Source organism: Lutra lutra, chromosome 16, assembly GCF_902655055.1.
Source record: "Lutra lutra chromosome 16, mLutLut1.2, whole genome shotgun sequence".
Taxonomy (NCBI): Eukaryota; Metazoa; Chordata; class Mammalia; order Carnivora; family Mustelidae; genus Lutra; species Lutra lutra.
In genome coordinates this window covers 43,959,511-43,971,730 of record NC_062293.1, presented here as the reverse complement: position 1 = coordinate 43,971,730, position 12,220 = coordinate 43,959,511, and the positions used below count along the sequence as shown (strand labels likewise).

The 12,220-nt window shown below is 42.6% G+C and overlaps 1 protein-coding gene across 2 annotated transcripts in view; it reads right to left on the bottom strand.

The window, feature by feature from the left end:
- The window catches only part of EFCAB5 (EF-hand calcium binding domain 5), a 135,957-nt gene that overhangs the window by 22,762 nt on the left and 100,975 nt on the right, over positions 1–12,220 (bottom strand). For both annotated transcript variants that reach the window (XM_047709027.1, XM_047709028.1), the window contains one exon: positions 10,144–10,296. In XM_047709027.1, the coding sequence (XP_047564983.1) occupies positions 10,144–10,296 (153 nt within the window). The remainder of the gene's footprint in view (positions 1–10,143; positions 10,297–12,220) is intronic.

Below are 12,220 nucleotides of genomic sequence, written 5' to 3'. Positions count from 1 at the left end.
AAGAGGAGAGGAGTCAAGATGGCGGAGAAGTAGCAGGCTGAGACTACTTCGGGTAGCGGGAGATCAGCTAAATAGCTTATCTAAAGATTGCAAACACCTACAAATCCAACGGGAGATTGAAGAGAAGAAGAACAGCAATTCCAGAAACAGAAAATCAACCACTTTCTGCAAGGTAGGACTGGCGGAGAAGTGAATCCAAAGCGACGGGAAGATAGACCGCGGGGGGAGGGGCCGGCTCCCGGCGAGCGGCAGAGCAACGGAGCAAAATCAGGACTTTTAAAAGTCTGTTCCGCTGAGGGACATCGCTCCAGAGGCTTAACTGGGGTGAAGCCCAGGCGGGGTCAGCGCGGCCTCAGGTCCCGCAGGGTCGCAGAAGGATCGGGGGTGTCTCAGTGTCGCAGAGCTTACCGGTATTAGAACGGGGAAGCCGGCTGCAGAGACAGAGCCGAGGAGTGACTCTCAGCTCAGGGTTGCCTTGAACCGGTCGCAGGCTCGGTCAGCTCGGAGCACGGCCGGAGGCCAGGGTGACGGGAGTCATTTGGCGCTGTTCTCTGAGGGCGCACTGAGGAGTGGGGCCCCGGGCTCTCGGCTCCTCCGGGCCGGAGACCGGGAGGCCGCCATCTTTATTCCTGTCCTCTGGACTCTACGGAAAGCGCTCAGGGAACAAAAGCTCCCGAAAGCGAACCCGAGCGGATGACTCAGCGCGGCCCCGGGTAAGGGCGGTGCAACTCCGCCTGGGGCAAAGACGCTTGAGAATCACTACAACGGGCCCCTCCCCCAGAAGATCAACGGGAAACCCAGCCAGGACCAAGTTCACCTACCAAGGAGAACGGCGGAATTCCAGAGGAGAAGAAAGCAAAGCACGGAACTCATGGCTTTCTCCCCATGATTTTTTAGCCTTGCAGTTAATTTAATTTTTTTTTTCTTTTTCAATTTTTTTTTCTTTTTCTCTTCTTCTGCTAAATTTTTTTTAACTTTTACCGTTTTCTTTTTTAACGTTTTTTAAATAGTTTATCTAATATATATATATTTTTTCCTCTTTTTATATTTTTTCTTTATCAGCTTTCTTTTTTTTAATAGTTTTTTTTTCTTTCTTTCTGAACCCCTTTTTATCCCCTTTCTCCCCCATCACAATTCAGGATCTCTTCTGATTTGGCTAAAGCATATTTTCCTGGGGTTGTTGCCACCGTTTTAGTATTTTACTTGCTCCTTCATAAACTCTTATCTGGACAAAATGACAAGGCGGAAAAATTCACAACAAAAAAAAGAACAAGAGGCAATACCAAAGGCTAGGGACCTAATCAATACAGACATTGGTAATATGTCAGATATAGAGTTCAGAATGATGATTCTCAAGGTTCTAGCCAGGCTTGAAAAAGGCATGGAAGATATTAAAGCAACCCTCTCGGGAGATATAAAAGCCCTTTCTGGAGAAATAAAAGAACTAAAATCGAACCAAGTTGAAATCAAAAAAGCTATTAATGAGGTGCAATCAAAAATGGAGGCTCTCACTGCTAGGATAAATGAGGCAGAAGAAAGAATTAGCGATATAGAAGACCAAATGACAGAGAATAAAGAAGCTGAGCAAAAGAGGGACAAACAGCTACTGGACCACGAGGGGAGAATTCGAGAGATAAGTGACACCATAAGACGAAACAACATTAGAATAATTGGGATTCCAGAAGAAGAGGAAACAGAGAGGGGAGCAGAAGGTATATTGGAGAGAATTATTGGAGAGAATTTACCCAATATGGCAAAGGGAACAAGCATCAAAATCCAGGAGGTTCAGAGAACCCCCCCTCAAAATCAATAAGAATAGGTCCACACCCCGTCCCCTAATAGTAAAATTGACAAGTCTTAGTGACAAAGAAAAGATCCTGAAAGCAGCCTGGGAAAAGAAGTCTGTAACGTACAATGGTAAAAATATTAGATTGGCAGCAGACTTATCCACAGAGACCTGGCAGGCCAGAAAGAGCTGGCATGATATATTCAGAGTACTAAATGAGAAAAACATGCAGCCAAGAATACTATATCCAGCTAGGCTATCATTGAAAATAGAAGGAGAGATTAAAAGCTTCCAGGACAAACAAAAACTGAAAGAATTTGCAAATACCAAACCAGCTCTACAGGAAATATTGAAAGGGGTCCTCTAAGCAAAGAGAGACCCTAAAAGTAGTAGATCAGAAAGAAACAGAGACAATATACAATAACAGTCACCTTACAGGCAATACAATGGCACTAAATTCATATCTCTCAATACTTACCCTGAATGTTAATGGGCTAAATGCCCCAATCAAAAGACACAGGGTATCAGAATGGATAAAAAAACAAAAACCATCTATATGTTGCCTACAAGAAACTCATCTTACACCCGAAGACACCTCCAGGTTTAAAGTGAGGGGGTGGAAAAGAATTTACCATGCTAATGGACATCAGAAGAAAGCAGGAGTGGCAATCCTTATATCAGATCAATTAGATTTTAAGCCAAAGATTATAATAAGAGATGAGGAAGGACACTATATCATACTCAAAGGAACTGTCCAACAAGAAGATCTAACAATTTTAAATATCTATGCCCCTAACGTGGGAGCAGCCAACTATATAAACCAATTAATAACAAAATCAAAGAAACACATCGACAAGAATACAATCATAGTAGGGGATTTTAACACTCCCCTCACTGAAATGGACAGATCATCCAAGCAAAAGATCAACAAGGAAATCAAGGCCTTAAATGACACACTGGACCAGATGGATATCACAGATATATTCAGAACATTTCACCCCAAAGCAACAGAATACATATTCTTCTCTAGTGCACATGGAACATTCTCCAGAATAGATCACATCCTCGGTCCTAAATCAGGTCTCAACCGGTATCAAAAGATTGGGATCATTCCCTGCATATTTTCAGACCACAATGCTCTAAAGCTAGAACTCAATAACAAGAGGAAATTTGGAAAGAACCCAAATACATGGAGACTAAACAGCATCCTTCTAAAGAATGAATGGGTCAACCAGGAAATTAAAGAAGAATTGAAAAAATTCATGGAAACAAATGATAATGAAAACACAACAGTTCAGAATCTGTGGGACACAACAAAGGCAGTCCTGAGAGGAAAATATATAGCGGTACAAGCCTTTCTCAAGAAACAAGAAAGGTCTCAGGTACACAACCTAACCCTACACCTAAAGGAGCTGGAGAAAGAACAAGAAAGAAACCCTAAACCCAGCAGGAGAAGAGAAATCATAAAGATCAGAGCAGAAATCAATGAAATAGAAACCAAAAAAACAATAGAACAAATCAACGAAACTAGGAGCTGGTTCTTTGAAAGAATTAATAAGATTGATAAACCCCTGGCCAGAGTTATCAAAAAGAAAAGAGAGAGGACCCAAATAAATAAAATCATGAATGAAAGAGGAGAGATCACAACGAACACCAAAGAAATACAGACAATTATAAGAACATACTATGAGCAACTCTACGCCAACAAATTTGACAACCTGGAAGAAATGGATGCATTCCTAGAGACATATAAACTACCACAACTGAACCAGGAAGAAATAGAAAGCCTGAACAGACCCATAACCAGTAAGGAGATTGAAACAGTCATCAAAAATCTCCAAACAAACAAAAGCCCAGGGCCAGACGGCTTCCCGGGGGAATTCTACCAAACATTTAAAGAAGAACTAATTCCTATTCTCCTGAAACTGTTCCAAAAAATAGCAATAGAAGGAAAACTTCCAAACTCATTTTATGAGGCCAGCATCACCTTGATCCCAAAACCAGACAAGGATCCCAACAAAAAAGAGAACTACAGACCAATATCCTTGATGAACACAGATGCAAAAATTCTCGCCAAAATACTAGCCAATAGGATTCAACAGTACGTTAAAAGGATTATTCACCACGACCAAGTGGGATTTATTCCAGGGCTGCAAGGCTGGTTCAACATCCGCAAATCAATCAATGTGATACAACACATTAATAAAAGAAAGAACAAGAACCATATGATACTCTCCATAGATGCTGAAAAAGCATTTGACAAAGTACAGCATCCCTTCCTGATCAAAACTCTTCAAAGTGTAGGGATAGACGGCACATACCTCAATATTATCAAAGCCATCTATGAAAAACCCACCGCAAATATCATTCTCAATGGAGAAAAACTGAAAGCTTTCCCGCTAAGGTCAGGAACACGGCAGGGATGTCCGTTATCACCACTGCTATTCAACATAGTACTATAAGTCCTAGCCTCAGCAATCAGACAACAAAAGGAAATTAAAGGCATCCAAATCGGCAAAGAAGAAGTCAAACTATCACTCTTCGCAGATGATATGATACTCTATGTGGAAAACCCAAAAGACTCCACTCCAAAACTGCTAGAACTTGTACAGGAATTCAGTAAAGTGTCAGGATATAAAATCAATGCACAGAAATCAGTTGCATTTCTCTACACCAACAACAAGACAGAAGAAAGAGAAATTAAGGAGTCCATCCCATTTACAATTGCACCCAAAACTATAAGATACCTAGGAATAAACTTAACCAAAGAGACTAAGAATCTATACTCAGAAAACTATAAAGTACTCATGAAAGAAATTGAGGAAGACACAAAGAAATGGAAAAATGTTCCATGCTCCTGGATTGGAAGAATAAATATTGTGAAAATGTCTATGCTACCTAAAGCAATCTACACATTTAATGCAATTCCTATCAAAGTACCATCCATTTTTTTCAAAGAAATGGAACAAATAATCCTCAAATTTATATGGAACCAGAAAAGACCTCGAATAGCCAAAGGAATATTGAAAAAGAAAGCCAAAGTGGGTGGCATCACAATTCCGGACTTCAAGCTCTATTACAAAGCTGTCATCCTCAAGACAGCATGGTACTGGCACAAAAACAGACACATAGATCAATGGAACAGAATAGAGAGCCCAGAAATGGACCCTCAACTCTATGGTCAACTCATCTTCGACAAAGCAGGAAAGAATGTCCAATGGAACAAAGACAGCCTCTTCAATAAATGTTGTTGGGAAAATTGGACAGCCACATGCAGAAAAATGAAATTGGATCATTTCCTTACACCACACACGAAAATAGACTCAAAATGGATGAAGGATCTCAATGTGAGAAAGGAATCCATCAAAATCCTCGAGGAGAACACAGGCAGCAACCTCTTCGACGTCAGCCGCAGCAACATCTTCCTAGGAACATCACCAAAGGCAAGGGAAGCAAGGGCAAAAATGAACTTTTGGGATTTTATCAAGATCAAAAGCTTTTGCACAGCAAAGGAAACAGTGAACAAAACCAAAAGACAACTGACAGAATGGGAGAAGATATTTGCAAATGACATATCAGATAAAGGGCTAGTGTCCAAAATCTATAAAGAACTTAGCAAACTCAACACCCAAAGAACAAATAATCCAATCAAGAAATGGGCAGAGGACATGAACAGACATTTCTGCAAAGAAGACATCCAGATGGCCAACAGACACATGAAAAAGTGCTCCATATCACTCAGCATCAGGGAAATACAAATCAAAACCACCATGAGATATCACCTCACACCAGTCAGAATGGCTAAAATGAACAAGTCAGGAAATGACAGATGCTGGCGAGGATGCGGAGAAAGGGGAACCCTCCTACACTGTTGGTGGGAATGCAAGCTGGTGCAACCACTCTGGAAAACAGCATGGAGGTTCCTCAAAATGTTGAAAATAGAACTACCCTATGACCCTGCAATTGCACTGCTGGGTATTTACCCTAAAGATACAAACATAGTGATCCGAAGGGGCACATGCACCCGAATGTTTATAGCAGCAATGTCTACAATAGCCAAACTATGGAAAGAACCTAGATGTCCATCAACAGACGAATGGATAAAGAAGATGTGGTATATATACACAATGGAATACTATGCAGCCATCAAAAGAAATGAAATCTTGCCATTTGCGATGACGTGGATGGAACTAGAGGGTATCATGCTTAGTGAAATAAGTCAATCGGAGAAAGACAACTATCATATGATCTCCCTGATATGAGGGAGAGGAGATGCAACATGGGGGGTCGAGGGGGTAGGAGAAGAATAAATGAAACAAGATGGGATTGGGAGGGAGACAAACCATAAGTGACTCTTAATCTCACAAAACAAACTGAGGGTTGATGGGGGGAGGGGGTTGGGAGAGGGGGTGGGGTTATGGATATCGGGGAGGGTATGTGCTATGGTGAGTGTTGTGAAGTGTGTAAACCTGGCGATTCGCAGACCTGTACCCCTGGGGATAAAAATATATGTTTATGAAGCTGTAAAAAAAAAAAAAGAAAGAAAGGATGAATCCCCAAGTTTTGTAGCAACATGGACGGGACTGGAAGAGATTATGCTGAGTGAAATAAGTCAAGCAGAGAGAGTCAATTATCATATGGTTTCACTTATTTGTGGAGCATAACAAATAGCATGGAGGACAAGGGGAGATGGAGAGGAGAAGGGAGTTGAGGGAAATTGGAAGGGGAGGTGAACCACGAGAGACTATGGACTCTGAAAAACGATCTGAGAATTTTGAAGGGGTGGGGGGTGGGAGGTTGGGGGCACCAGGTGGTGGGTATTGTAGAGGGCACGGATTGCATGGAGCACTGGGTGTGGTGCAAAAATAATGAATACTGTTATGCTGAAAAAAATAAAATAATTATAAAATCATTTTGGGATTTTTCTTGGAGTTTTGTTAAATTTGTGAATAATTTTTGGAAGACATTCTATGTTTAAAAAGTGGCATTCTTATTTTAAAAAATCATATGATTTTCTGTTTTGTTAAAAAAAAAACTGGGGTGCCTGAGTGGCTCAGTGGGTTAAATCCTCTGCCTTCGGCTCAGGTCATGATCTCAGGATCCTGGGATCGAGCCCCTCGTTGGGCTCTCTGCTCAGCGGGGAGCCTGCTTCCTCCTCTCTCTCTGCCTGCCTCTCTGCCTACTTGTGATCTGTCTGTCCAATAAATAAATAAAATCTTTAAAAAAAAACAAAAACAAAAAAACTTAGGTTCCTTGGCAATGTTTGTAGCTTGTTTCATGTAGGACCTAAAGGTGACACAGGGTGAAGTGGGGAGAATGTCCTGGGCAGAGTAACAGCATTTTTGAAACTGAGATAGAAAAAACTTGCTTTCTGTCATGTATGATAAGATGTGAAACATGACTTGTGGTAAGGTGTTTTTCTTCCTCCTGATGGTCTCTTCCTCCTTGCCTCTCATTCAAGCAGAAAGTCCATATTGCTTTAGAAAAGAAATGTGATGAAGTAGAAAGCAGCAATCACTGACTAATCTCTGGCATTTGCTTGTTTTCAAAAAGCCTAGTGATAGGACTGCAGATAACAAATGGGGCACACACATTAGCCATTTGTTCCTCTCAAGACCTCAGGGAAATAAGAGACTGAGGTCTTGGTTTCCCTGGTGGCTATTAGGTGGGGACTGCCCCTAGTTCCCACAGACCTTTATACATAGCCCCGCACATCTCAGAACCAGCAACAGGTGTCCTACCCTTCCCCCAATGCCATCTCTCTGGTTCCTTTTCCAAACTTGCATCTCTCAGGGACCAAAGCCAGACAAGGTTCTGTACTTTTAAGGACTTAGGTGATTACATTGGGACCACCTGGGTAATCCAGGATCATTTCTCTATCTCAAGACCTTTCATCTGAATCCCATCTACAAAGTCCCTCTTGCACTACAGTAACACATTCCCAGGTTCCAGAAATTGGGAAATGGATATCTTTGGGGGGGTAGCCATTATTCTGTTGATTACAGTTACCTATTTAACAAGTTTGGGACTGCAAAGAAATAGTAAAGCATAGGTGCTTTGGGGTTTATTATTTTTAAATAATAATCCTTATTATTGATAATAAATTGCACAAGTGTTACACCTAAGATAATTTGAATTTCCTCAGTGGTCCTCTTCTTCCCCACCTTGGGGAGGGTCTTCTTCACCTCTATAACATGAATCAGAAGGATAGTGACTCTGGTGATCTTGTCCACATCATTGTGACCATGGAAACTACATGCCCCGAGAGGCCATGCTTTTTGTTGACTGCTGTGGATGATTTTAACTTTTCTTCATGGTGCCCTAGCTATCATTTCCCTTGAGGCCCTAACAGGGCTCTTCTTAAGTGTGGACACTGGCCAAGTCAAATCCTCCCCAGATCCCACACTATGACTGTGGCCTATCAGACCTGGTGGTCTGCCCCAATACTAAATGGTCTTCAGCCTTCACCCCCACACACTGGGGTGGGGGAATACTTGGAGCTTCCCTTTCCTACCCCACCCCTGGAAGCAGCACCCATAACTGGGAGTTCTCCACCTCTGCACTCTGGTTTGTTCCACCAGAGAGCTCTGTGATTCTGCTCTTTGGCTGAGGCCTCATCAGCTTGGTCCAGCCACTCAGAGAAGAAAGGAGCCTGGAGAGAAGGGGAGAGGCACATGTGGGGGGCCAGCCAGGAGACTGAGAGACAACCAAGTTGCTGCCACCACATGATCAGGCAACATACTGGACTCTTTAGCCTTCTTAAAAGGAAGGTGCCTTTCCATCCATTCTCACCACATGCAAAATCCTAACATTAAAATGAAGTGTAGAGGGGCCTAGGTAGCTCAGTCCGTTGAGCGGCGGACTCTTGATTTCAGCTCAGGTCATGATCTCAGGGTCCTGGGACTGAGGCCCACATTGGGCTCCAGGCTCAGCGAGGAGTTGCTTCAGTATGCTCTCTTTCCCTCAGTACCTCCCCCTGCTCTCTCTTTCTCTCTTAAATAAATAAATCTGAAAAAAATTAAATAAATAAGATTAAGTATGGGGGGGCAGGAAGAGAGGCAAACCAAGAAATAGACTATTAACTATACAGAACAAACGATTGTTACTGGAGGGGGGGGCTGTGGGGGGGTGGGGGTGATATGCCGAATGGGCTAAACAGGTGATGGGTAGTAAGGAGGGAGCTTGTTGTGATGAGCACCAGGTGTTGTATATATAAGTGAGGAATCACTAAATTCTACACCTGAAACTAATATTGCACTGTATGTTAATGAGCTGAAAATTAAATAAAACCTTGGGGGAAGAAAGCGTAAAGAAGCAAAATAAACATTTGGTGAAGACTCATTACATTAGAGACAGGCCTTTTTTTAACTGGTGTGATGTCATTATGTCCTTCCAAACTCCAGAGCCTCCTCCCTTCCCACATCACCCATATGATTCAGGTGGGGGCTGCCAGTTACTGTAAACTCCTCCACCTCCCGCCCCTGGCTGGGGAGGTGTATCTCAGGATAGACTAAGAAGATCTCTCTTGGGTTTTCCAAATTGAAACAAGAAGGAAAGATTCTTTTTTAGTTACTTTTTTAGTTACTAAGCATCTGGCTTGCTCTGAGGAGAGAACCTATCTTAAGCTGGAAGGACCAAGCCGAAGTGTAGAGGGAAGCAGACATGAGGGCTGCAGAGAGGAAGAACACAAGAGAGCCCCGATGGTATCGAATTCCTGGTTCTGGCCATCCTGGAAGCCAGCCTGACTCCTGTCCTTCATTTTGGTCACATGAGTCAATCAATTCCCTTTTCTGCCCAAAGCAGTTTGAGATGGACTTTGCCATTCACAAGCAAGGCTCTTGAGTTGGGATTATGGGAAATATGTCCCCAGTTGGCTTAATAGCTAACTAAATATGTTTTTAAAAAAGATTTTATTTATTTATTTGACAGAGAAAGACACAGCGAGAGAGGAAACACAAACAGGGGCAGTAGGAGCAGAAGTGGGCTTCCCACGGAGCAGGGAGCCCGATGTGGGGCCCAGTCCCAGGACCCCCAGGGTTCATGACCTGAGCCAAAGGCAGACGCCTAACGACTGAGCCACCCAGGTGCCCCTAATTTTAAAATATTAGTAAGACGGGGGTGCCTGTGTGGCTCAGTTGATTAAGCATCTGCCTTTGGCTCAGGTCATGATCTCAGGGTCCTGGGATCGAGTACCACTCAGGCTCCCTCCTCAGCAGGGTGTCTGCTTCTCCCTCTCCCTTTCCCTCTTGCTCTCTCTCTCTCTCAAATAAGTAAATAAAATTTAAAAAAAATATATTAGCAAGACAAGAATATCTAGAAACACTGTTAGAGTTCTAACACTGCCCAACCTTGCTTACCTGCGTTGGGCCCGGCTCAATGAAGTATGTCGTGATCGTGGTAATGTCAGACGTGATGTCACAGAGCCAGCCAATGCCTGTGATCACAACATGCAGGATATGCTCCCTGCTGTGCACATAGTGATAGGCAGTGCTGAAGACATTGGCGACACCCTGTAGAGACAGAACATTTTCATTGTCTTTTCTTTTTTAAACTAACAAAGTAATTAAGGCATCAATTGGATTATCTTATAAAATTAATGATAATCTATTTCCAACAAATTACTCATTAGTTCTCAAAAAGCAGTGTTGCAGATTCTTTTTTGTTTGTTTGTTTTTTGTTTTTTGTTTTTTGACAGAGAGATCACAAGCAGGCAGAGAGGCAGGCAGAGAGAGAGGAGGAAGCAGGCTCCCCGAGAGAGCAGAGAGCCTGATGCGGGGCTCGATCCTAGGACTCCGAGATCACGACCTGAGCCGAAGGCAGCGGCTTAACCCACTGAGCCACCCAGGCGCCCCAGTGTTGCAGATTCTACTACACAAAAAAGATCTCAAGAAATCAAAGGTGTAAGGAGAGATCTACTGTAAGACCCACATAATTTATGTTTCCTGATAATCATCCAGTGAAATCTGTGATATGTATCGTCAGAGAACAGAGTCAGAAGAACAAGGTAAAGTTTGAAATGAAAAAAAATATTTAAAAGCCAGGAACTAATGCCAGCCTTGGGCAGATGGGTAGGAGTTCCCTTGATAGGATTTTTACATGGCTTCTGTCATCAGATTGGTAGTACAGGCTGTGCTCTGTTCCAAGGCCTGCAACATGTAAGATTATACAGTCTTCTCATAGACATAAAGAGAGCCTGTTCCACAGAGAAGGGATAGGAAGTCCTTAGAACCCATCTGTTATCTTGTTGTCAAGAGACTCTAGGATTTCTTTCCATTCAGTTTTTCCTCCCTTCCCCTATGGTCCTCTGCACAACTCCTTATGTTCCACATGAGTGAAAATGTATGGTTGTTGTCTTTCTCTGCTTGGCTGCTGCTGCTGCTGCTGCTGCTGCTGCTAATAATAATAATAATAATAATAACAATAGACTCTAGGAACCACAAATCCTTAACAACTATGTGAATTTTATAATAGGACCCAAGGCATCTCAGGGTAACCCAGGAGCTTTTACCTCCAGGGGCTGGAGAGTCTTTTTTTTTTTCCACATAATACTTTATTTTCACAATGCTCCTTCATTCTTGGCATGAAATGAAACAAAGTCCCAAACATAAATGGTCAACTACATTGACCAAGAGATCAATGTCACTCCTGAACATGTCTCGGTATTATATTGAAAGCATAAATGTTAACTCCTTACTCTGTATCAGAGGCACTGTGTCAATTGTTATGGGATACAACATCCCCCCCCCCCCCCCCTTGTACTTAGGAGAGCAGCAACAGTGTGTCCCAGGAGCTAAGTAGCACTATGAGCCCAGGCAGTGTAAGAGAGTCAATTTAAAATTCATTTTGAGGGGCGCCTGGGTGACTCAGTGGGTTAAGCCTCTGCCTTCAGCTCAGGTCATGATCTCCAGGTCCTGGGATTGAGCCCCGCATCAGGCTCTCTGCTCAGCAGGGAGTCTGCTTCCCTACGTCTCTCACCTCCTGCCTCTCTGCCTACTTGTGATCTCTGTCTGATAAATAAATAAATAATAAATAAAACCTTAAAAAAATTCATTTTGACATGTTCTCTAACAAGGCTATCTGTAATTCCCCCACTGATAACTCCATTCTCCTTCATCTTCTTTTGAATATCTTCACATCATTCTTAGGTCCAATGAGAGTAAATATTAAACAGATGTCCAGAGAAAAAGGTTCTACCACATTCCTCAATTATACATCCAGGAAACAGGAAGAGAAAATTTTATTTATTTATTTTTAAAGATTTTATTATTTATTTGAGAGAGAGAAAGTGTAAGCAAGGGGAGGGTCAGAGAGAAAGGGAGAGAATCTCAAGCAGACTCCACGCTGAGCCTCATGTGGGGCTTGATCCCATGACCACAAGATCATGACCTGAACCGAAGCTAAGAGTGGGACGCTCAGTTGACTGAGCCATCCAGG